The sequence below is a fragment of the Phacochoerus africanus genome, chromosome 4, assembly GCF_016906955.1.
Source record: "Phacochoerus africanus isolate WHEZ1 chromosome 4, ROS_Pafr_v1, whole genome shotgun sequence".
NCBI classification, from domain to species: domain Eukaryota; kingdom Metazoa; phylum Chordata; class Mammalia; order Artiodactyla; family Suidae; genus Phacochoerus; species Phacochoerus africanus.
In genome coordinates, this window is record NC_062547.1 from 141412164 (window position 1) to 141438271 (window position 26108).

The 26108-nt window shown below is 40.8% G+C and overlaps 1 protein-coding gene and 1 non-coding gene across 3 annotated transcripts in view; one reads left to right on the forward strand and one right to left on the reverse strand.

The window, feature by feature from the left end:
* The window catches only part of UBE2D2 (ubiquitin conjugating enzyme E2 D2), a 61009-nt gene that overhangs the window by 21203 nt on the left and 13698 nt on the right, over positions 1 to 26108 (forward strand). For both annotated transcript variants that reach the window (XM_047778782.1, XM_047778783.1), the window contains exon 2: positions 21004 to 21067. In XM_047778782.1, coding sequence (XP_047634738.1) covers positions 21004 to 21067 — 64 coding nt within the window. The remainder of the gene's footprint in view (positions 1 to 21003; positions 21068 to 26108) is intronic.
* TRNAE-UUC (transfer RNA glutamic acid (anticodon UUC)) lies at positions 18584 to 18655 on the reverse strand. The gene has a single exon. It is a non-coding gene; the product is annotated as a tRNA-Glu (tRNA).

Below are 26108 nucleotides of genomic sequence, written 5' to 3' on the forward strand. Positions count from 1 at the left end.
TCCCATCATGGCTCAGTGGTGAGAAACCCTACTAGTATCCATGATGACTCAGGTTCAATCCCTGGCCTTACTCAGTGGGTTAAGGCTCTGGTGTTGCCGTGAGCTGTGGTGTAGGTTACAGATTAGACTTGGATCCCACATTGCTGTGGCTGTGGTGTAGACTGGCAGCTGCAGCTCTGATTTGACCCCTAGCCTGAACTTCCATATGAGGCAGGTGCAGCCCTAAAAAGACCAAAAAAAAAGTATTGGAATTTACTTATTTTAAAAATAGTTCATGAGTTCCCACTGTAGTGCAGTGGGTTAAGGATCCTGCATTGCCATAGCTGTGGCATAGGTTGCAGCTGCAGCTGGCATTTTATTCCTAGCCTGAAAACTTCCATATACTGCAGGTGTGGCCATAAAAAAAATTAAAAAGAATAAAAATAATTCATGATTTTCTCTCAGATTAATATGTAACCTTTAAAAATGGCTGCCATTGGAGTTCCCACTGTGGCATAGTAGTTTTAATGATCTGGCTTGTCTCTGTGTAGGCACCGGTTCCATCCCAGCCTGGGGGTTAAGGATCCGGCCTTGCTGCATCTGTGGTATAGGTCACAGCTCCAGCTCAGATTCAGTCCCTGGCCCAGGAACTTTCATGTGCTGTGGGGGTGGCCGAAAAAGAAAAAAAAAAATAGCTGCTATCTTTAAATTTAGCTAAGGCGGCTAGCCTATTATTTACTTCATTTGAGGTTTTAGGTAACTATTTATACCTGCTAAGATTAAGTATCATTTGGTGTTTTAAGGACCCTGGGCAATATACCAGGATGTCAAATCTGAAGAGATGTTGATCACCTGAAATAAAATACTTTTATCATGATCTTCCTCCCTTAATAGTATTTTTTTTTTTTTTTTTTTTGGCCACACCTGGGCATGTGGAAGTTCCCAGGCCAGGGATCGAACCCATGGTGCCTCAGTTGCAGCCTGTGCCACAGCTGCGGCAACCCCAGATCCTTAACCACAAGGGAACTTCCAATGGTATTTTAAAATACTAAAAATATTAAATATTAAAATATTTAAATTTAAATATTAAAAATATTTCTCTTGGGCTTTCAGTAACAGATAGTTTGAGGGGGGATTTTTTTGTGTGTTTGTTTTTATTTTTTTAGTGTTTTGTAGAATTAGACATTTGTTATTTTGCTGAAAAACTGCTATGGTTATAATTGTTGGAAGGCTCTGTTATTAAGTCCAATTCTGTTTAAACACTACATAGGGGTATTATAAGTTAGCTTTGCTACATAACAACCCAAAACTTAAAGCAACGTTTTTTTTCCCTTGGGATTCTGCAGGTTGACTTGGTTTTGTTTCATGTGTTATCAGCAGGGTTAATTCTATGGCTGTATTCAGCTGGCATCAGGGGTAGAAGGTCCAAGAAGACCTCTCTCACAGGCCTGGGACCTTGATGCTAACTATTGACTGGAATGTGTGCTTCTGCCCCTCAGATGGCCTTTCCAGCAAGATAGCCTGCACCTGCTATGTGGTGGCTTAGAGCTCTGAGAGCAGGAAGAAAAGCTGTCAAGCCTCTTAAATGCTAGACTTGTAACTTGACACAGTGTTATGTTTGCATAATTTTTTTTCGGTCAAGCAAGAGGCACACAAGACCAGCTGGGATTCAAGGGAAAAGGAAATCAACTACTTCTTGATAGAAGAGGTATGTTCTTACAGGGAGGGAGCGCTTCTTGGCCCCCATCTTTGGAGATTATTTACTGCAGGGGAAATTGTAGTAAGCATTGTTTTAGTAACATATTTACTTCTTGGGAGTTCCCGTCGTGGCGTAGTGGTTAACGAATCCGACTAGGAACCATGAGGTTGCGGGTTCGATCCCTGCCCTTGCTCAGTGGGTTAACTATCCGGCGTTGCCGTGAGCTGTGGTGTAGGTTGCAGACGCGGCTCGGATCCCACGCTGCTGTGGTTCTGGCGTAGGCCAGTGGCTACAGCTCTGATTGGACCCCTAGCCTGGGAACCTCCATATGCCGTGGGAGCGGCCCAAAGAAATAGCAAAAAGACAAAAAAAAAAAACAAAACATATTTACTTCTTGGATAAGATCATATATTATAAATTTAATTCTGTAGTAGAATTTTGCTTCTTTGGATTCATTAAAAACTATTCTAGGAGTTCCCGTCGTGGTGCAGCGGTTAACGAATCCGACTAGGAACCATGAGGTTGCGGGTTCGGTCCCTGCCCTTGCTCAGTGGGTTAACCATCCAGTGTTGCCGTGAGCTGTGGTGTAGCTCGCAGACGTGGCTTGGATCCCGCGTTGCTGTGGCTGTGGCGTAGGCCGGCAGCTACAGCTCCGATTCGACCCCTAGCCTGGGAACCTCCATATGCTGAGGGAGCGGCCCAAGAAATAGCAAAAAGACAAAAAAAAAAAAAGCTATTCTAATGGTTGGGTAATAATTAAGTTAATATTTTCTCCCAAATGTTAATTGAAAGAAATTTTTTCTGAGGACTTTTTTTGGTCAGTCAATAGGGAAGAAGAGTGGAGGATAAGGGGAAGGCTTGTTGGATGTAAAATCTGAAAATATGTTTGTTTTGGAGTTCCTGCTATGGTGCAGTGGGTTAAGAATCAGACTGCAGCAGTTCAGGTTGCTGCAGAGGCTCCATTTCAGTCCCCAGTCCAGTGCGGTGAGTTAAAGGATCTGGAATTGCTGCAGCTGTGTCTTGGATTCATTCCTTGGCCCAGGAATTTCTGTATGCCACGAATGCAGCCATGAAAAATAAAATAAATAATGTGATTGTTTTGAGAAGAAGTGTAGCTATTTTCTTGAACATTGTCTTTATCTTTTTTTTTTTTTTTTTGGTCTTTTTAGGGCCACACTTGCGGCCTATGGAGGTTCCCAGGCTAGGGGTCCAATCATAGCTGAAACCACTGGCCTACACCACAGCCACAGCAACGTAGGATCCTTAACCTGCTGAGTGAGGCCAGAGGTCAAACACGCAACCTTATGGTTCCTAGTCACATTCATTTCTCCTGTGCCAGGATCCTGTCTTGTCTTTTTTATTTGTATCTTTTCTTTTTTACCCCAACTGTATGGAGATATAATTGACATATAACATTGTGTAAGTTTATACAGTGTTGCTTTGATACTTAGATATTGCAAAGTGTTTACCGCCATAATGTTTGCTAACTCCTCCATCATGTCCTGTAATTGGTATTTCTTGGATACTAGTTGGGTTCCTTACTGCTGAGTCATGATGGGAACTCCATAATTAGTATTTCTTTTTTGTAGTGGTAGCATTTTAAGATCTTCTTGCTTAGCTACCTGCTTAGCAAGTTTCAAATAAATAATGCGGTATTACTAACCGCAGTCACCATGCTGTACGTTAGATCTTGCAACTTATCTAATAACCGGAAGTGTGTAGTCTTTGATCTACATCTCCCCATTTCTCCTATTCCCCACTCATCCCCAAGTTGCTTTGTTCAGCATAGTGCTAGAGACTAAGAAAAAGGAATTAAAAAGATAGGATATAGTGTTCAAAAAAATCCATGTATGTACTGAGATTGAACAGTTTCGTTCTTAGAGTTCCCTAGTAGCTCAGTAGATTAAGAGTTCGACATTATCACTGCTTTGGCTCTGGTTACAGCTTTGACATAGGTTTGCTCCCTGGCCTGGTAACTTGTGCATGCCATGACCTAAGGGGCTCCCCCCCCCAAAAAAAGAAAAAGCAACCCCCCCAAAGAACTCTTTCTTGTAGCATTAAAATATAATTACTGGGTTCTTTTATCTTGTTTTGTTGTTGTTGTTGTTGTTTTCTCTTTTACCTTCTATTTTTTAAATTTTACCTATAAGAATTTAAAAACCTGAAGACCAGAGAGGTGGCTCTTTTCTTGGTTCCCTATCAGTTCTGGAAAGTGTTGGGTGAAATTGAGTCATAGGAAGAATTTTATGCTGCTAGCCTTCTTCCCGAGACCCTCATATAAGTCATGGTCTTGATAACACACATGAGGCTGACTAGGCTGTGGTTTTTTCACTTGATTCATAATGTTTTCATACTTTTCCTACTACCATACCAAAAAACAGCTTCTTTGCCTGCCACCTCTTTGTTAATCTCAAAAGTACTCTCAGGAGTTCCCTGGTGGCTTTGCGGGTTAAGGATCTGGCATTGTCACTGCTGTAGCTCTGGTTACTGCTGTAGCAAGGGTTTGATCCCTGGCCTGGGAACTTCTACATGCTGCGCAAGTGTGTGCCCCCTCCTCCCTGCAGAGTGCTCTTGGAATCCTCAAGTAGCACCCTGTTATGATATATAGGTGTTATAATTGGTCAGATCTGCCGTATCAAAAACTGCTTACGGAGTTCCCGTCGTGGCGCAGTGGTTAACGAATCCGACTAGGAACCATGAGGTTGCAGGTTCGGTCCCTGCCCTTGCTCAGTGGGTTAACGATCCGGCGTTGCCGTGAGCTGTGGTGTAGGTTGCAGACGCGGCTCGGATCCCGCGTTGCTGTGGCTCTGGCGTAGGCCGGTGGCTACAGCTCCGATTCAACCCCTAGCCTGGGAACCTCCATATGCTGCGGGAGCGGCCCAAAGAAATAGCAAAAAGACAAAAAAAAAAAAAAACTGCTTACAAGAACTATGATTTGTTCTTAATATTGGGAAGTATAAAGTGTTTCTGAAACATGTAATACCAAACCTTTCTCCAGCCTAACTATGGACTTGTATTTTCTGTCTGGCCCTCCCCCAGCCTTTGCTGCAGATGAAATGGATATCCTTTTAGATTGTGAATTTCATCATAGGAAAATAGAGACTGTTCATTTGTCTTCTTGTCATGGTACTGTAATATCTTGCCCCAAGACAGTAGTATATGTTTCTATTACTGTATAGAAGATACTTGATTAAATGGCATCTTAAGTGATGTCACTGTGAAGAAAGAACTATCTCTAAGCTTTCTTAAAGTAACTTTGAAAAAACATGTCTTCAGATGTACCTATTCACGTTTTTGTTAATACCGTTTAGTGTCTCATTTCGGAGGTTGAACTGTTCCAGGGCAATTGAAAAATCTATCAGTGGGTATTTTGAATAGTCCTTCTAAAAATATAATCTCAGGCTTGAGAATTGGCTCTTAAAAAAAAAAACTTGTTTTTTCTGGGAGTTCCTGTCGTGGCTTATCGGGTTATGAACCTGACTAGTATCCATGGGGATACAGGTTCGATCCCTGTCCTTGCTCAGTGAGTTAAGGATCTGGCATGGCCGTGAGCTGTGGTGTAGGTTGCAGATGTGGCTCGGATTTGGCATTGTTGTGGCTGGCATAGGCCGTCAGCTGCAGCTCCAGTTCGATCCCTAACCTGGGAACTTTCGTATGCTGCAGGCACAGCCTTAAAAAGCAAAAAATAAATAAATAAAAAACTTGTATTTTCTGTGCTTTGACTCATTACGTGAGACAGCTTTGCCAAGTATGTAGCAAGTCTTCTTGCATAGTAAAATTTAACACTTAACTCTTGGGCACTTAGAGAGATTGTCCATAGGAAGACTGGTTTTAACTGCGAGCAGATTCATCGTCTTGAACTCCTTAGATTAGTGTTGGAGAACTTGAAAAACAGAAACTGTGCTTTGGGAAAATGAAGAATAAAGTTCACGATACGTGTTATTTTTAAGTTTCAAGGATTTACAGTTTTTATACATTTCAAAACATGAGAGTACAAAAATGTAAACATATGCTATTTACTAAAAATATTATATATGTGTGGGGGGTTTTGAGGGGGGCATAGTTTTATAGGATATAATGGGAAAAGGATGTCATTTTTATCTTTTTTTGAGGTCCTCATTGTCCTGCTGCTTTAAGTAGCCCAGAAGCACACCAAGATAATGGTAGCACTAGTTCCGCATTTTCTCAATCCTGGGCCTGTGGTACCTGGTGATTGATGCCATAGAAGAGTTCTTTCGGTTTACTAGTTTTAAGAGTTTACTCGTTTTCTATGTAGTTGTTAACTGAGATAGAATCAGCTGGTGTAGATCCTGCTGAGATAGAATCAGCTGGTGTAGATCCTGGTTATTCAAATACCAGGAAGGGAGCTGTTTTCTCAGCATTTCAGTATTTTCTTCAGATCTTAGTGAGTGGTGGAAACTTTTGGCATGGATACTCCACCATCTTCCTTTTAGCGCATAGACTCTTCCCATCTCCCTGGCTATTTTTACCCTCATTTTGGAAATAGTGTTGAAGAGCACTGACCACTGCCTTAGTAACTGAAAGGAGAGGTAATTTCAGATTCTGTTAGAGCTTCTCTGTGGAGTCTCACTTGCCCTGACAGCTTAGCTACCACTGACAGCCGACTCTGGGAGTTGTTAGCAAGGAACAGCTCTTTGCCTGTTTTGCTTTTGGTACCATGTGTCCCTCTCTCATGTTTTTGTCCCCTTACTTTCTGTAGAAGTAGTTTTGTAGAAGTTGTGATTTTCCTATCCTAACTCTGTCATTTACTTAGTCATTTTCTACTTTGGCCTTGGTTGCCAAAATTCTAAGCTTGTTCTTTGTTAAGTATATGATCCTGTGCTGCAGTATCAGACTATTAGTGCCTTTCCAAGTGCCATACTCATTGAATCCAAGATATTGTCAGTTGGAAGATGTACTACTAAGAAAAAAAAGATTGCCAGTTAAGCTGACATACCATTGATTATAATATGCAGTTTGATTTCAGGAATTTTTTTTAATTTTTTTAAAGTTTTATCATCAGTGAAAGATGGTATTATCTTTCTCTAGATACTTAAAATTACTGTGTGTAATTGTAACAATCTGTTCTTGAACGTATGTTTACTAGGTACACATACGTTGGAGGTCAGGTTCCTATTTGTCATTGAGTCAAAAGACTAAATAATTACACGTTATAATAATATAAACCATGCTGAGTTGCTAAAGCAACTTAGACTTTTCCATCATAGTATTTAACAGGAAATGGAATGGAAATGGGAGAGAAGGTCCTCTAAGAAATTTGTCTCTAAGGACATTTAACTGAAGGCTAAAGGTGCCAGCGTATTCCAGGCAAATGGTTCCTAGTCTTGGGCTGGTTGAAATTTAAAAGCTCACTAATTAAGAAAAAAGAGTTCAGGAGTTCCCGTTGTTGCTCAGTGGTTAACGAATCCGACTAGGAACCATGAGGTTGCAGGTTCGATCAATCCCTGGCCTCGCTCAGTGGGTTAAAGATCTGGTGTTGCTGTGAGCCGTGGTGTAGATTGCAGATGTGGCTCGGATCCTGTGTTGCTGTGGCTCTGGCATAGGCTGGTGGCTACAGCTCCTATTGGACCCCTAGCCTGGGAACCTCCATATGCTGCAGGTACGGCCCTAGAAATGGCAAAAAGACAAAGAAAAAAAAAAAAAAAAAGAGTTCGGGTTAAGGATCCAGTGTCACTGCGGCAGCACCAGTTGCTGTTGTGGCAAGGGTTTGATCCCTGGCCCAGGAACTTCCACATGCTGTGGCGTGGTCAAAGAAAAAGAAAAGGTTTTGAAATGAGTAAAAGTTAGTTCATGTAGGTAAAATAAGGTCTAGGAAAGGTTTTTGATCTTCAGTAATGAACAAAGACTATTGTTTTTAACAGAACATTTCCCTCTAAGTGATTGCTGCTGAAGTACTTAGAGAAATGAACTCCATGTTCTCTGGTGCTATCCACCCTTACCCCAAAACACCTGTTCTATTTGCATTCAGTAATTAAATCTTTTTTTTTTTTTTTTTTGGTGTTTTTTGCCGTTTCTTGGGCCGCTTCTGAAGCATGTGAAGGCTCCCAGGCTAGGGGTGGAATCGGAGCTGTAGCCGATGGCCTATGGCAGAGCTACAGCAACTCGGGATCCGAGCCGTGTCTGCAAGCTACACCACAGCTCACGGCAACGCTGGGTCCTTAACCCACTGAGCAAGGCCAGGGATCAAACCCACAGCCTCATGGTCCTTAGTCGGATTTGTTAACCACTGAGCCACGACGGGAACTCCCAGTAATTAAATCTTAATATACTCTGTATGTCACTATAGACTTTCTCTTTCCTATAATGTAGGTGATGAGGCCCAACTGGACTGAACTTCCCCTTGGAAGTTGTTTATGTGCTTTTGTTTATTATCTTATTTGCAGGTGTTTGAGCACCAGTTCTCTTTGATACAGTGGTAGGCATTCATTCAGACATTTGAGTGTCTAATATGTTCTAATCTGGAAAATTCAGTAAAGAATATGATATACCTTGTCTCTAACTTAGGGAATTTAGAATTAAGCTTTCAAGGGGTAGAGATAAGGGTAACAAGTTAACTTTTGATAGTTGTAGATAAAAAAAATTGATGGTAAAATATTACTGTAAAGAACCATATGTGATACTAGATTTGTATAATAGTTAATAAATAAGCTGCTTGGAGAAAGAAGGAAATCCTTGGGGAATAAGAAAGATTTTTTTTTTCCATCTTAAAAAAAACAGTATGTGAACAGCAGTCTTTTTCATTGGAAGGTGTTTAGGGTGGGTATGTTTTTTTTTTGTTGTTTTGTTTTGTTTTGTTTTGTATTGGTCCAGAAAGGTTGTAAGAGTTTTGGTTGTTTTTTTGTTTGTTTGTTTGTTTGTTTTTAATTACTCAAATGAATTTATCTCATCTGTAGTTGTATAATGATCATAACAATCTGATTTCACAGGATTTCCATCCCACAGCCCAAACACATCCCTCCACCCCCCAAACTGTCTCCTCCGGAGACCATAAGTTTTTCGAAGTCTGTGAGTTAGCATCTGTTCTGCAAAGTTCAGTCTGTCCTTTTTTCAGATTCCACATGAGATTCACATGTCAGTGAAAGCATTTGATGTTGGTGTCTCATTGTATGGCTGACTACACTTAGCATGATAATTTCTGGGTCCATCCATGTTGCTAAAAATGCCAGCATTTCGTTCATTTTAATGGCTAAGTAATATTCCATTGTGTGTATATGTACCACATCTTCTTGATCCACTCCTCTGTCGATGGACATTTAGGTTGTTTCCATGTCTTGGCTATTGAAAATAGTGGTGCAGTGAACACTGGAGTACATGCGTCTTTGTGAGTCGTGGTTTTCTCTGGATAGATGCCCAGGAGTGGGATTGCTGGATCAAATGGTAGTTCTATTTTTCATTTTCTGAGGGTTCTCCATCCTGTTTTCCACAGTGGTTGCACCAATTTACAATCCCACCAACAGTGTACTAGTGTTCCTTTTCCTCCACACCCTCTCCAGCACTTATTGTTTGTAGACTTCTTGATGATGGCCATTCTGGCTGGTGTAAGGTGGTACCTCATAGTGGTTTTGATTTGCATTTCTCTAATAATGAGTGATGTTGAATGGATATGGTTTTTGTGTGTGTGTGGTTTTTTGTTTTTGTTTGTTTGTTTTGCTTTTTAGGGCTGCACCTGTGGCATATGGAAGTTCCCAGGCTAGGGGTTGAATTGGAGCTACAGCTGCAGGCCTGCGCCACAGCCCCAGCAGTTAGGGATCCAAGCTGGTCTGCACTCTACACCACAGCTCACGGCAATGCCAGATCCCTGAGCCACTGAGCAAAGCCAAGAATGAACCCTCATCCTCATGTATACTAGCTGGATTCGTTTCCACTGGGCCACAGCGGGAACTCCACGTGGATGTGTTTCAACAGCATGAATGTGCTATTGTGAAGAAAGTTGAAAGTCAACTGTAGTCTAGCTTTTGTCAAACAATTTTTAACCTCAGGTTCATAATTCGGTTAATAATATGCATTGTCAGAATTTCATGTTGGTTTCTTCTTTGTGAAACTTTAAGCATGCCAAGCAATATGAATGCCTTATAGCTCAACTGTAATTTATTTTATGGAAATATAAGTCATATAAGTCTGAACTCACTTTTATTTAAAACTTCTTTCCTGTAGTTGAGTTTTCCCACTTTCTGAATATAGACTGCGTTATTCTCTTGACTTCCTGATTCCAGCCCCCTTGTCTTCCCTCCCTGTGCCCCTTTATTAACATGTAGCCTAGTTGCATAATTAGTCAGTATTGAGTCTAAAGAATTCATTCATTCATTTATTTATTTAAATTTTATGACTGCACCAACCTGAGCCTCTGCAGGATCCTGAGCCACTGCAGTCAGATTAAGAGAGATTCTTTTCCCCCATTAAAGTATGGTTGATGTACAGTGTTTCTTCCATTTCTGTTGTACAGCAGAAGGACACAGTCACACACAATTTCCTGTGCTATACAATGGAGCCCATTGCCTATCCATTTCAAATGTTACAGTTTATATCCACCAACCCCAAACTTGATGGTCTTCCTACTCCCACCCCGTTCCCCCCTGGCAACCACAAGTCCCTTTACCATGCCCATAATCTGTTGCTGTTTTGTAGATAGGATCATCTGTGCCATAGTTTAGATTCCACATCCAGGAAATAACCTATAGTATTTGTCTTTCTCTTTCTGATTTCACTTAGTATGAGAATCTCTAGTTCTATCCTTGTTGCCACAAACAACATTATCTTAGTCTTTTTATGGCTGAGTAGTATTCCATTGTATATATGTACCACATCTTTTTTTTTTTTTTTTTGTCTTTTTGCCATTTTCTTGGGCCGCTCTTGTGGCATATGGAGGTTCCCAGGCTAGGGATCGAATCAGAGTTGTAGCCGCCGGCCTACACCAGAGCCACAGCAACATGGGATCTGAGCCGCGTCTGCGACCCACACCACAGCTCACGGCAACGCTGGATCCTTAACCCACAGAGCAAGGCCAGGGATCAGACCCACAACCTCAAGGTTCCTAGTCGGATTCGTTAACCACTGTGCCACAATGGGAACTCCAGTAACACATCTTCTTAATCCATTCATCTGTCAGTGGACATTTAGGTTGTTTCCATGTCTTGACTATTGTGAATAGTGCTGCAATGAACTGAACACAGGGGTGCATTTATCTTTTTCAATGAAAGTTTTGTCTGTATATATACCCAGGAATAGGATTGCTGGATCATGTGGTAGTTCTATATTTAGTTTTCTGAAGTACCTTAATACTGTTTTCCATAGTGATTGTACCAATTTTACATTCCCACCAACACTAAAGGAGCATACCCCTTTCTCCACACTCTCTCCAGCATTTATTTGTTGACTTGTTAATCATGGCCATTCTGACCATTGTGAGGTGGAATCTCATAGTAGTTTGGTTTGCATTTCTCTTATAATGATATTGAGTATTTTTTCATGTGCCTATTAGCCATCCATGGAAAGAATTTTCTTTAAAATTTTTAAATTCTTTGATTTCCTTATTTTACTTTAGGATAATTAGGATTTCCTTTGTTACATGGAATTTTAGATCATATGTATTTATTTTTTATTTTTTATTTATTTTTTAGCATTTTCCAGGGCTGCTCCTGTGGCATATGGAGGTTCCCAGGCTAAGGGTCGAATCGGAGCGGTAGCTGCCGGCCTACGCCAGAGCCACAGCAACGTGGGATCCGAGCCATGTCTTCAACCTACACCACAGCTCAGGGCAAACTGTGGCAGTGACCCAAGCCACAGGGACCGAACCCTCAACCTCATAGTTCCTAGTCAGATTCGTTAACCACTGAGCCATGACAGGAACTCCCTTGATCATATGTAGTTTATAAATATAAGTACCTTGCTTAGCTTTACTTTCTAGGTTGTGGTATAAATATAAGCTTTCAGTGTTTGAAATTTTACAGTACAACAGATAGGATTATATAAATGACAAATTTTGCTAATATCTTTATATAGCATATAATTTCCCTTTTAAAAGATACCTGTTTTGGAGTTCCCGTCGTGGCGCAGTGGTTAACGAATCCGACTAGGAACCATGAGGTTGCAGGTTCGGTCCCTGCCCTTGCTCAGTGGGTTAACGATCCAGCGTTGCCGAGCTGTGGTGTAGGTTGCAGATGCGGCTCGGATCCCGCGTTGCTGTGGCTCTGGTGTAGGCCGGTGGCTACAGCTCCGATTCAACCCCTAGCCTGGGAACTTCCATATGCCGCGGAAGCGGCCCAAGAAATAGCTAAAAAGACCAAAAAAAAAAAAGATACCTGTTTCATGAGAAAAGTGGTTTTTTCCCCTTTTTAATCTTGAGAAACTGTTTTAAGCCAGAAACATATCAGCTATATATTCGATCACTGCTGAAAGCTATCAGCATTGTCACACAAATAGTGCTTGTAAGGATTTCCTGGAACTTGGCAAACGTAACTTTAAAAAAAAAAAAAAAAAACTGTCTCTGAAAATTAATAGAAACATGTTGTGGAAACCATATCTGAAAAGCTGCTCATACATGGGCTTTCTCTTGATGTAAACATTCTTTTAAAACACTTTGAACACAACATTATGAATGTATTTGATACCACTGAACTGTATTACATACTTAAAAATAGGTGAGATGGTACATTTTATGTTATGTGTCCTTTACCACATAAAGAAAAAAAAAATACTGAAATAATTTATAGTCCAGATAGACAACATATAGGTAAAAGAAATAACTTAGGACAATATTAGCCATGTTGTGTAGATTTCTCTGTCATGCTTAAAAATGCTTTATTTAAAAAAATTTTTTTCGGGCTGCCCCCACAAAATGCACAAGTTCCCTGGCCAGGGATTGAACCCAAACTGTGGCAGTGACCCAAGCCACAGCAGTGACAACACTGGATCCTTAACCTGCTAGACCACCAGAGAACTCCCCAAAATCTTTTATTCTAAATCAGTAATGTTTCTTTGGGATAAAAGAATGTTCTTGGTTCCTTCAGATTTACTTCTGACTTTTCCCACAGACATTAGGCGTTTTGTGAGAATAAACTCTTGGTTGAGGAATGTAGCATTGGTTGAATGGGCTGAGAAAAGAGCAGAGCCTGGTTTTGTGTCCAAATAGTAGTGTTTTCTTTATGCAGGAATTCTTTAGAACCTTGAATTTTTTTTTTTGGGGGGGGGTCTTTTTAGGCCTCATCCTTTGCATATGGAAGTTCCCAGACTAGGGGTCAAATCAGAGCTGTAACCAAATCATGCTGTTTAGTTTAACTTCCTTGTTTTATAGATGTGAATGTTCTGATCTGAAGAAAGTGAGTGACTTGCTTCAAGTTACGTAAGAGCAGAATAATGAGAAAACATCAAATGATATTAAGACTTGGAAGAACTGGATTTGGCCTATTGCTCCTGCTCATATCAGCAAGAACATATTATGGAATAATCTTAACAATTCTTGTGGAAACTTATTTTCATTAACATAATTACACATGAAAATGGTTAGTTTCCAAAATTTACAGTATAAAAACCTCTGCAGTTTTTTGGTAGGACCAGCTAGTAAAGGACACTTAGTTCCCACTGTGGTACAGTGGGATCAGCGGTGTCTTGGGAGCGCTGGGAAGCAGGTTCTATCCCTGGCCCAGCACAGTGGTTTAAGGATCCTGTGTTGCCATAGCTGCAGCTTTGGTCACAACTGCAGCTGGGGTCTCATCCCTGGCCAGACACTCCATATGCTGAGGGATAGCCAAAACAGGAAAAAAAACCCTCACGGGGTTTGTTCGTTTGTTTTATAAACTTAGAAAAGAGCCATCCATTTCTACATTCTAAAGACGTTTCCTCTTTGATCATTGAAACACAACAGTTTAATAAATAGCAAATAAGTTGTATGAAACATTAACTATAGAGTTAGTGATAAAATTATAATTAAAAAGGGATTCCCTTCAAGCACCAACATATTTCTCTGGTGATAGCGAAGGAACTTATAATATCCCAGATTTCTGTAGCAGATGATAGTGAGGAAAGTCTTCTTGGACATTTAGTGATTCTGGCAAGAAACGTGCTGCTGATCTGGGCCCAAAGAAGGGTTGTCGAATGGCAGTAAATGAAGATTCACATGGAGGATAGTGTCTGTCACGTTCATTTTCATGTTCTTGGAGGTTGGTAGATGAATTGGCCTCCTGATGAAGCATGTTCTAGAAATAATTTTCCCTTCTCTAGGCAGTCATCAGGTTTTCAAGTTCCAGTGTTGAGCAGTACACTTATTTTTGCCTATATATATGGGTTGAGGAAATAATTTTTGAAACCCATACGTAATAAAAGGCATCAGTGTGTGGTTAAAAAAGGAGAGAGGGTACTTGTTAAATTGGGGAAGTGTTTTATCTAGAAAAACACAGGGGTATACAAGAATGTGTGTATAACCAATATTTACCATTATAATAGTGAAATACAGGAAATAAAATTTCAGTCACCTAAAGAAGGCAAACATTGTTTAAACATCCACTAGCAAAAAATGGAGTTCCCGTCGTGGCGCAGTGGTTGACAAATCCGACTAGGAACCATGAGGTTGGGGGTTCGGTCCCTGCCCTTGCTCAGTGGGTTAACGATCCGGCGTTGCCGCGAGCTGTGGTGTAGGTTGCAGACGCAGCTGGGATCCCGCGTTGCTGTGGCTCTGGCGTAAGCCAGTGGCTACGGCTCCAATTCGACCCCTAGCCTGGGAACCTCCATATGCCGCGGGAGCGGTCCAAAGAAATGGCAAAAAGACCCCAAAAAAAAAAAAATCCACTAGCAAAATGAACAGTAGTAAAAAGGGAAAAACTAGATCTTGGTGGAAAAACGTCTTAATATGTTGAGGGAAAAGCGAAGTATACAATGTAACGCTTTTTGAATAAAAGTTTAAAAGCATGATAGGAGTTCCCCTGTAACGCTGCAGGAAACAAACTCAACCTAGTATTCATGAGGACTTGGGTTTGATCCCTGACTTCACTCCGTGGCTTGAGGGTCAGGCGTGGCTGCGGCTGTGGTGTAGGCTGGCAGCTATAGCTCCGATTTGACTCCTAACCTGGGAACTAAATAGGCTTTGGGTGAGGCCCTAAAAAGACAACAATAACAAAAAAGACTGTTAAGAGAATAATAAACACTGTCTTTGCAGAACAGATGCTGACTCACAGACACTGAAAAACATGGTCTCCGGAGGAGACAGTTTGGGGGGTGGGGGGATGTGCTTGGGCTGTGGGATGGAAATCGTATGAAATCAGACTGTTACAATCATTATACAAGTACAGATGAGATCAAATCATTTGAGTAATAAAAAAAAAAATTTCTACCAAGCAAAACAAAGAATAAATAAATAAATAAAAATTAAAAAATAAAAATATAGCACAGAAACCACACTGTATGAAATTGGAATGGTGAATCCAATTGAATAAACATTTGTCAAGTCTATCCAGTGTACAAAAGAATGAGTGAAGCTTAATGTGAACTTGGAATTTGGTTAATTATAATATACCTGTATTGTTTCATCAGTTGTAACAAATGGACCACACCAATGCAAGCATAAAAATAGAGTATGGTATATATGTGGCATGTGTGTGTGTGTGTAATTGAATATATATGTTAACATATATGTGTAATAAGAGAATTATAATGAATAACTCCTCTAGAAACCTCAATTTTTAAGTTACTTGAATTATTCTGCATTTGAAGATTAAAGCTTACTCTGCAAATAAATTAGAAAAATCTGAGTGAATAATGTCTTAGATGGAACTTTTAAGTAAGTATAAGTAAGCTTTTAAGTATAAGAATAGGCTTTTTCTGTTAAAAGTTTTATCATATTCTTTAAGAAATAGTGTGTTTAGTGGTGGTGGCTGCTTTTAAAAATGTAACAACACAGAATATAACAAAACCTCAGTTTTAATGGACTATATGTGGTTTTGTCTGCTGACTGTTTTATCTTTAGATGATAGTAAAAATTGTAAAATCTTTATGATTTACATTACATATAATTTAAAGATTAAAAATGTTTAGCTAGTTTTTTTTAAAAAAGGGAATAATAAACACTAAATTCAAGGTAATCATTACTTTGGAGAGAATGCACAGGAGACTTCTTAAAGATCCAGAGTTGAAGTTTCTGTTGTGGCCCAGCTGGGGTGCAGGTTTGATGCCCAGCACAGTGGGTTAAGAATCGGGTATTGGAGTTCCCATCGTGGCGCAGTGGTTAACTAACCTGACTAGCAACCATGAGGTTGCGGGTTCGATCCCTGCCCTTGTTCAGCAGGTTAAGGATCCGGCGTTGCCCTGAGCTGTGGTGTAGGTTGAAGACGCAGCTTGGATCCCGCGTTGCTGTGGCTGTGGTGTAGGCCAGTGGCCACGGCTTCGATTCGACCCCTAGCCTGGGAACCTCCATATGCTGCAGGAGCGGCCCTCAAAAGGCAAATAAAGACAAAATTTTAAAAAGAATCAGGTATTAAAACGTAGGTCATGGGAGTTCCTGTCTTGGCTCAGCGGAAACGAATCTGACTAGTTTCCATGAGGATGTGGGTTCAGTCCCCGGCCTCACTTGGTGAGTTGGGGATCCGGCATTGCTGTGAGCTTTGGTGTAGATTGCAGACACGGTTCAGATCCTGCATTGCTGTGGCTGTGGTATAGCTGGCAGCTGCAGCTCCAATTCGACTCTTAGCCTGGGAACTTCTTTATGCTGCGTGTGTGGCCCTAAAAAGAAAGGGAAAAAAAGTATGTCAGTTCTGCGGCTCGGATTCAGTCCCTGATCTGGGAACTCTATGCCAAGGTATGACCAAAAAAGATTCAGAATATAGCAGTGTTTGTTTGTTTTTACCACACCCATGGCAGGGGAAGTTCCTAAGCCAGGGATCCAAGCTGTGCCATAGTAGTGACCTGAGCCATGGCAGTGACATGTTGTTAACCCACTGAGCCACCAGGGAATTCACTGTTTAGATTGGCCAGAGCTAGGCGATAGGTTTGGGTTTGTGGTAGGTATTTTCTATACTTTCAGTTGACTTGAGTTTTTTTTTTTTCTCCTTTTTTTGGTCTTTTTAAGGCTGCACTGGCGGCATATAGAGGTTCCCAGGCTCAGGGTCAAATCAGAGCTACAGCTGCTGGCCTACACCACAGCCACAGCAATGCAGAATCCCAGCCATGTCTGTGACCTACACCACAGCTCACGACAACGCCGGATCCTTAACCTACTGAGCAAGGCCAGGGATCAAACCCACAGCCTCATGGTTCCTAGTCAGATTCGTTAACCACTGTGCCACAACAGGAACTCCTCCATCAATTTGTCTTTAAAATAGAAGGCAGTGTTATTGAAAGGTAAATAGAAAATATTTGAGGAGTTCCCGTCGTGGCGCAGTGGTTAACGAATCCAACTAGGAACCATGAGGTTGCGGGTTCGGTCCCTGCCCTTGCTCAGTGGGTTAAGGATCCGGCGTTGCCGTGAGCTGTGGTGTAGGTTGCAGACGCGGTGCGGATCCCGCGTTGCTGTGGCTCTGGCGTAGGCCGGTGGCTACAGCTCCGATTCAACCCCTAGCCTGGGAACCTCCATATGCCGCGGGAGCGGCCCAAGAAATAGCAACAACAACAACAATAACAACAACAACAACAACAAAAAAGACAAAAAAAAAAAAAAGAAAATATTTGAGGAGTTCCCACTGTGGCTCAGTGGCAGTGAACTAGACTAGTATCCTTAAGGATGTGAGTTCAGTCCCTGTCCTCGCTCAGTGGATTAAGGATTTGGTATAGATTGCACATGTGGCTTGGATCCTGTGTGACTGCTGTGGCTGTGGAACAGGCCGGCAGCTATAGCTGTGATTCAGCCCCTAGTCTGGGAACTTCCATATGCCATGGGTGTGGCCCTAAAAAGACTAAAAAAGAAATTTTTTTTGAGTGTGCAAAGGGATTAAGTCTATCAGCACCTGATAATTTGAGATTCTTTAATTTTATACTGTCAGAAATTATAGATAACTGAGTTACTATATTTACTGTTTTAAAAATTTGTAATTTTAAATGCCCTAGCACTTATTTTTATTTACTTTAATTAATTAATTAATTAATTAATTAATTAATTTTGCTTTTTAAGGCTGCACCCACTGCGTATGGAAGTTCCCAGGCTAGGATTGAATTGCAGCTGCAGCTGCTGACCTACGCCACAACCACAGCAACCTGGGATCTGAGCCGCATCTACGACCTACACCACAGCTAGGGGCAACACCATACCTTGACCCACTGAGTGAGGCCAGGGACTGAACCCACATCCTCGTGGATACTAGTTGGGTTCGTTTCCACTGAGCCACAGCAGGTACTGCTAAATACCCTAGCAGTTATTTTAAAATACTAGCTTCAAGTATTTGGACACATAAGTTAACATTTCTGTTGCAACTCTGGTAAGATAGGAGTGGGGCAAGGAGAATTCAATACTGTGGTAGTGACAGACTGCTTCCCTTCAGTGTGTCTTGAAAACAAGGAGCACACCTTATCTTTCTAAGTCTCACCCTTTTCTTGATTTCATTTTGTGCTTCCTTTTGCCCTTCACCTTCCCTACACTTTGTCTTTCCGGTAGTCAGTTTTCTAGCATTATCTTTTGTGTCTGATGCTTAATTTTGTCAGATATAAAGGCAGTCAGAATTTCTTATACATCAAAATTTACTGGGGTGCTTGTTAAAATTCATATTGTTAGGCTATTCTGTAGTTTCTGATTCAGTAGATGTGGTTAGAGCCTGAGAATCTGCATTTCTAATAAGTTTTCTTGTGATAATGATGATGCTTTGCCAGGACCTCATTTTTGAGAACTACTCCTGGTTTAGCTGTTCTTTCTTTGCAGTTCATTCCTTTTTTGGGCGTATGGTGTGCAGTAGCTTGATGTGGGAATCTGAATTCCCAGACCAGGGCTTGAACCTGGGCCACAGTGGTGAAAGCTCCAAGTCCTGACCACTGGACCACCAGGGAACTCTCTGCAGGTCATTCTTCTTAAAGGAAGTTAAGCTTAATTTCCTGGGCAATATTTAGATTCTCAAACATTCTCACTTGTACATTTTTAATATTTTTAGATTCATACTAAAAGCATGATATAGTAGAACATATAAAACACTCTAATTACTAATTACATATTTTCCTTGTTTTAGATACTTCGTGTCTTTTTTTATAAAAAATTAATTTTATTGAAATTATGATTGGTGGACTAATGCTGTGAATCATAATCTCTGCTTAAATCTTCTCATCCTGATTATTACTACCAAAGATCCTTGATCTATATGGCAAAATTCAGAACTATTAAAACTTGTCTTGGGGAGTTCCTGTTGTGGCACAGTGAAAACTCATCTGACTAGGAACCATAAAGTTGCAGGTTTGATCAAATGCGGATCGGATCCGCAGATGCGGCTCGGATCCCATGTTGCTGTGGCTGTGGTGTAGGCCAGCAGCTGTAGCTCTGATTGGACCCCTAGCTTGGGGACCTCCATATGTCCCAGGCACGGGCCTAAAAAGACAAAAGACCACAAAAACAAAAACTCTTGACTTTGGAGTTCCCTGGTGGCTCAGTGGGTTAAGGATCTGGTGTTGTCACTGCTCTGGTGCAGATTCTGTCCCAGGCCTGGGAACTTCCATATGCCGCATGCACAGCCAAACAAAACAGAACAGGACTTTATTTTTCTATTTTATGCTTTGCCCTCCAGGCTTACAGACAGGATAAAACGGAGTAATTGATGTACCCAAATGACTGGTTGAATAAGTTAACTCAGAAGAAGGGGCTTACAGAAATATCTATATGCTGCAAATTAAGTATATTTATGTAACTCATTAATGAGATTTGAAATAGTTCCTTGTTGTTGTTGATTTTTGCTTTTTAGGGCCCCACTCACCGCATATGGAGGTTACCAGGCTAGGGGGTCGAATCCGAGCTACAGCTGCCAGCCTACAGCACAGCTACAGCAACGCAGGATCTGAGCCATGTCTGTGACCTACACCACAGCTCACGGCAACGAAGGATCCTTAACCCACTGAACGAGGCCAGGGATCGAACCCGAAACCTCATGGTTCCTAGTCGGATTGTTTCCTCTGCACCAAAATGGGAACTCCTGAAATAGTTTTTATTGTGCTTTTAAAATAATGGATTTTTACTCTTTATACTGTTGTAGTCTTAAAATGCAATTAAAACTAGTCTTTCCTCAGAACTTGTTTTTATCTCAAATGCCAAGCCAAGGGGAAAGGGAATATAGTATGATTTCTTGCTTTGTGGCTTTTTGGGCATCCCCACCCAATAACAGATCTCAAGTTTGTGGGGTTCGTGTGTTAAAATAGCAAAGAAGCTGGCAGCTAGTTGTAGAGCATTACTCCAAGTAGATCTGTCTCTGATTACAAAACTGATGGGTTATATTCAGCCAGTCTTTGTAATATATCCCTTTTTAAATTTTTTCTACTACTTTTGAAGCTCTGGTGGTTGGATATGAGCTGAAAACATATCAGCATCTTGTCAGGTGGTCTCATATAGATTGGAACATCTGTGACTTCAAGTGCTTGTCTCAAGTGTAAACTAATAGTTCTGAGGTACAAAAGCTGGCTATGGATCTAAAAACTAGTAAACGAAGGTTACCTTAAAACAGTTTCTGTGTTTTGCTGTACAGCAAAAATTGACATAGCATTGTAAATGAACGATAGTTTAATTTAAAAAAAATTTTTTAAAGAAGACAGGAATTCACTTTGTGACACAGTGAAATGAATCCGACTAATATCCATAAAGATACGGGTTTGATCCCTGCCCTTGCTCAGTGGGTTAAGGATCTGGCATTGCCATGAGCTGTGGTATAGGTTGCAGACGTGGCTCAGATCCCACGTGGCTGTGGCTGTGGCTGTGGCCGTGGCATAGACTAGCAGCTGTAGCTCAGATTCGACTCCTTGCCTGGGAACCTCCTTGTGCCCCAGGTGGGCCCTAAAAAGCCAAAAACTAAAAATAAATAAATAAAACAACATATATATTAAAAAAAAATAAAAATAAAACAATTTGTGATACTTTAGTACATTATACCTGTTTACCTTTCTTATATTTAATACCCCCTAAGCTCTGAACATTTGAAGCAAAAGTTGTCCACTTTTTTAAAACATGCATTTGCATTCAAGAATACTTTAAATATTTCATCAGGCTACCTCTCTCTGACTTGAAAAGGTGCTCCTTAAGTTAAAAACAAAGGAGCTTTACTGGTGGGACAGAGAATATTATTGGTTATTGGTAATAGAAACAGTTTTATTAATGCTTAAAAGTTACACTTATGTTGAATACATTTCTTTTTTCTCTCCTTAAGGAATTGAACGACCTGGCACGGGACCCCCCAGCACAGTGTTCAGCAGGTCCCGTTGGAGATGATAGTAAGTATCTAAAAGGAAGGCTAGAATAAAAGATTAAATGGTATAACAGTCTACCTCTGGGCGCTCAAGGTTATTTTGTATGAGGAGATAATTATGCAGTAGAAAAGAGGCAGTAGTTACCCTTACTTGCCCATGAAAGGTGCACTTTTATGTGTATCCCATCATCTTCTGTACTATTTATTACATCTTGAACCTCTTCCGTCAGACATTGTCTGTGTCGTTACCTTGGCTCCTTCTTACTTATCCGTTGTTCCTTCTGGGTATTTCCCTGGGTCAGAATATTTGAACTTTAATCTACAACAAGCTATGGCTTTTTTTTTTTTTTTTTTTAGTGCCACACCCACAGCATATGGAAATTCCCAGGTTCGAGGTTGAATGGGAGCTGCAGCTACCAGCCTACACCACAACTGCAGCAACTCAGGGTCCAAGCTGTGTCTGTGACTTATACCACAGCTCACAGCAAATGTTGGATCCTTAACCTAGTGAGTGAGGCCAGGGATTGAACTCATATCCTTAGAGATACTAGTCAGGTTCATTACCACTGAGCCATGACGGGAACTCCTTCTTTAATTTTTATTTATTTATTTATCTTTGCTACTGTTCTCGAAGTAAGATAATCCTTTGTTTCCTGACCTTGGAACTTTAATATGCTGCAAGTATGGTCATGTAAAAATCCAAACCAAACCAAAACAAAAAAACCTTATGCTAGGAGTTCCTTTGTGGTCTAGTAGTGACTTGGCATTGTCACTGCTGTGGCTTGGGTTTCTGCTGTGGCTCAGGTTTGACCCCTGGCCAGGGAACTTCTGCTGTAGGCACTGCAAAACAACAAAACAAAACAAAATTAAAACATTAGGCTGAAAGACCTGTACTGTGAAATAACTATAAGATGCTGATGAAAGAAACTGAAGATTGCACAGGTACCCTTAAAATGATCATACTATTCAAGGCAGTCTACAGATTTACTTCAATCCCTGTCAAATTACCAGTGGCATTTTCCACAGAACTAGAACAAAAAATTTCAGAATTTGAATGGAAACTTCGAAGACCCCAAATAGCTAAAGCAATTTCGAGAAAAAAGAATGGAGCTGGAGGAATCACAGTTCTTGACATCAGACCATACTATAAAACTATAGTCATCAAAACAGTATGGTGCTGGCATAAAAACAGATATATAGATCAATGGAATAGCATAGAAAACCCAGAAACAAACTTACTCACTCTGGTCAGTTTACAGTGGGGGAGGCAAGAGTATACAATGGACAGTCTCTTAAATGAGCGATGGCGGGAAAACTGGAGAGCTAAAAGAATCAAATTAGAACATTCTTTAATACCATATACAAAAATAAGCTCACAGTGGGTTAAAGATGTAAGACTAGACACCATAAAATTTCTAGAGGAAGACATAGGCAGAGCACACTTTGACATAAATTGCAGCAATATCTTTTTAGATCCACCTCTTAGAGTAATGGAAATAAAGATAAAAATAAACAAATGGGACTTAAAATCTTCTGCATAGCGAAGGAAACCATAAACAGAATGAAAAGACAGCCTATGGAGTGGGAGGAGATATTTCCAAAGAATGCAACCGACAGAGAATTAATTTTCAAGATGTATCATCGGCTTAATATTTTTTAAAAAGGTTACCGGAAGACCTAGACACACCTTTCTCCAAAGAAAACATACAGATTGCCAATAGGCACGTGAAAAGATGCTTAATATTGCTAATAATTAGAGAAATGTAAAACAAAACTATGGTGAGGTATCACCTCACACTAGTCAGAATGGCCATTATTAAAAAGTCTACAAATAATAAATGCTGGAAAGAGTGTGGAGAAGAGTGAACACTGTTGGTGGGAATATAAATTGGTGAAGCCACTGTGGAAAGCAGTATGGAGAGTCCTTAAAAAAAAAAAAAGAAAACTGGAGTTCTCATCGTGGCGCAGTGGTTAACGAATCCAACTAGGAACCATGAGGTTGCAGGTTCGATCCCTGCCCTTGCTCAGTGAGCTAGGGATCCGGCATTGCCGTGAGCTGTGGTGCAGGTTGCAGATGCAGCTCGGATCCCGAGTTGCTGTGGCTCTGGCGTAGGCTGGCAGCTACAGCTCCGATTGGACCCCTAGCCTGGGAACCTCCATATGCTGCGGGAGCGGCCCAAGAAATGGCAAAAAGACAAAAAAAAAGAAAAAGAAAAGAAAAGAAAACCAACTGAAAATAGAGCTAACCATATGATCCAGTAATCCCACTCTTGGGCATAGATCTAGAGAAATCTCTAATTCAAAAAGATACATGCAGGGAGTTCCACTGTGGCCCAACAGGGTTGGCAGCATCTTGGGATTGCTGGGACACAGGTTTGATCCCCGGCCTGACACAGTGGGTTGGGGATCCGGTTGCTGCAGTTGCCGCTTGGATCTGATCCCTGGCCCAGGAACTCCATGTGCCAAGGAGTGGCCAAAAAAGGAAAAAAAAAAAAAAGATGTATGCAGGGAGTTCCCTCTCCACAGTGGATTTAATGATCTGGCTTGTCTCTGTGGTATTGCCAATACCATCCCCAGCCTGGCACAGTGTTGATGCAGCTGTGATGTAGGTCACAGATGTGACTCAGGTTGAATTCCTGGACTGAGAACTTCCATATGTCACAGGTACAGCTGAAAAAAGGGAAAAAAAAGATACATGTACCCCAGTGTTCATAGCAGCACTATTTAATAGCTAAGATACAGAAGCGATCTAAATGTCCATCAGCAGATGTATGGATAAAGAAGATGTATGTATACACACACACACACCCTGGAATATTAGTCATAAAAAAGAATGAAATATTGCTATTTGCAGCAACATGGAACCTAGAGATTGTTATACTAAGTGAAATAAATCAGATAGACTAATATCATATGATGTCACTTATATGTGGAATCTGAAAAAATGATACAAATGAATTTATTTACAAAACAGCAGTGGACTAACAGAAAACAAACTTACAGTTTCCAAAGAGGAAAGGGAGGGGCAGGTAAATTAGGAGTTTGGGATTAATGTATATACATTACTATATAGAAAATAGGTAAACAACAAGGTCCTACTGTATAGCACAGGGAACCATATTCAGTATATCATAATGATCTATAATGGAAAAGAATCTGAAAACTGTAAAACTGAGTCACCTAAAGCTGACACAACATTGTAAATCAACTATAATTTTTAAAAATTAAAAAAAATGCGAAACATAGAGAAGTCAGATATATAAGGCCACCTATTGCATGATTCCATTTATAATGAAATAGCCAGAGTAGGCGGATTCATAGAGACAGATAATAGATAATGGTTGGCTTGGACTGGAGATTTGGGGGGAACAGGTAATAACTGCTAATAGATATGGGGTTTCTTTTTGGAGTGATGAAAATCTTCTAAAATTGTGATGGTTGCACACCTCTGAATATACTAAACACTGTTGAATTAAAACACTTTCATTGGGTGAGTTGTATGTGGAGTATCTCCTACCTTCTAAAAAAAATAAGGAAAAAACTCCTCCTTAGAGACAGAACAACTTCCTTAACTTCCTTATCTAGATAATGTTTGCTGATGTTATACTTTAAAATGTTCTGAGTATTTGAAAACATTTGAGGATAAACTGCCATCAGAAAGTCTTGATCAGGTCTTCTTGATGAGTTACATTAGGACAAAACAAAGTGTAACTGGCTAGCTAATGGTCACCTTTTATTAAAAGACAGAATTTAATCTTAGGCAGAATAGAGAGACTGTTAGCCAACTTGTAACTTTTGGAGCTCCTTTTCACTATCTGAGCTTTCAGATCCTCAGCACTACATGTTGTTATTGATGCTTAGTTTAAGAATAAAGTGGGACTGGAGTTCCCATCATGGCTCAGTGGTTAATGAATGCCAATAGGAACCATGAGGTTGCGGTTCGTTCCCTGGCCTTGATCAGTGGGTTAACGATCCGGCGTTGCCGTGAGCTGAGGTGTAGGTCGAAGACGTTGGTTAGATCCCAAGTTGCTGTGGCTCTGGCGTAGGCCGGCGGCTACAGCTCTGATTTGACCCCTAGCTTGGGAACCTCCATATGCCGCAGGAGCTGCCCAAGAAAAGGCAAAAAGATCAAAAAAAAAAAAAAGAATAAAGTGGGACACTACTTGTGCTTGTTTTTTAAAATATGCAGATTTTAACATACCACTGAATTTTTCCCCACTTTTCTGCAAAGCTGTGTCAAGCAGGAAAAAAGTGTGCTTGCCTCTTGGAAGAAGTAAACTGAAGATTTATTAGTTGTATAATTTGTTTTATTTTGAACACTTACTGAATGCTACTCTCGAGATCTCCTTGAATTCAAGTGTAGTTCTCTCTCTCTCTCTCTTTTTTTTTTTTTTTTCTTTTTTGGCCACTCCTAGGCATATGGAGTTCCCAAGCCAGGGATCAGATCTGAGCCATAGTACAACCCAAGCTGCAGCTGCGGCAACACCAGATCCCCAACCCACTGTGTCAGGCTGGGGATCAAACCAGTGTCCCAGAGGTCCCAAGACACTGCTGATCCCATCGCTCCACTGAAGGAACTCCCAAATGTAGGTCTCTTAAAAGTCTCAAACTGTGCACAAAATTTTGTGTAGTCTCAAACTATAACAAATATTCCTTTTTTTTTTTTTTTCTTTGTCCATGCCTGCAGAAGTTCCCAGGCCAGGGACTGAAGCTGCACCACAGCAGTGACAACATTGGATCCTTAACCTCCTTGGCCACCAGTGAACTCCCCCACTATTCTGTTTAACCTCAAAGCTTTATCGTTAAGGATGCTAGAGTAACCATTGAACTGTACACTTCTCATTTAAATGCTCATTAAAGAGGAGGTTGCAGCAGGTTAGGGATCTGGCATTGCCACAGCTATGGTGCAGGCTGCGACTCTGGTGTGGGTTCCATCCCTGGCCCAGGAACTTCCACATGTCACCATAGCAGCCAAAAATAAATAAAAATAAACTCTCATAAAAGGGGTTTGTAGCTTTCAGTTTGTGTAACAGTATCAAATGTAAGGTGGTTGGTGGGAGGTTTTT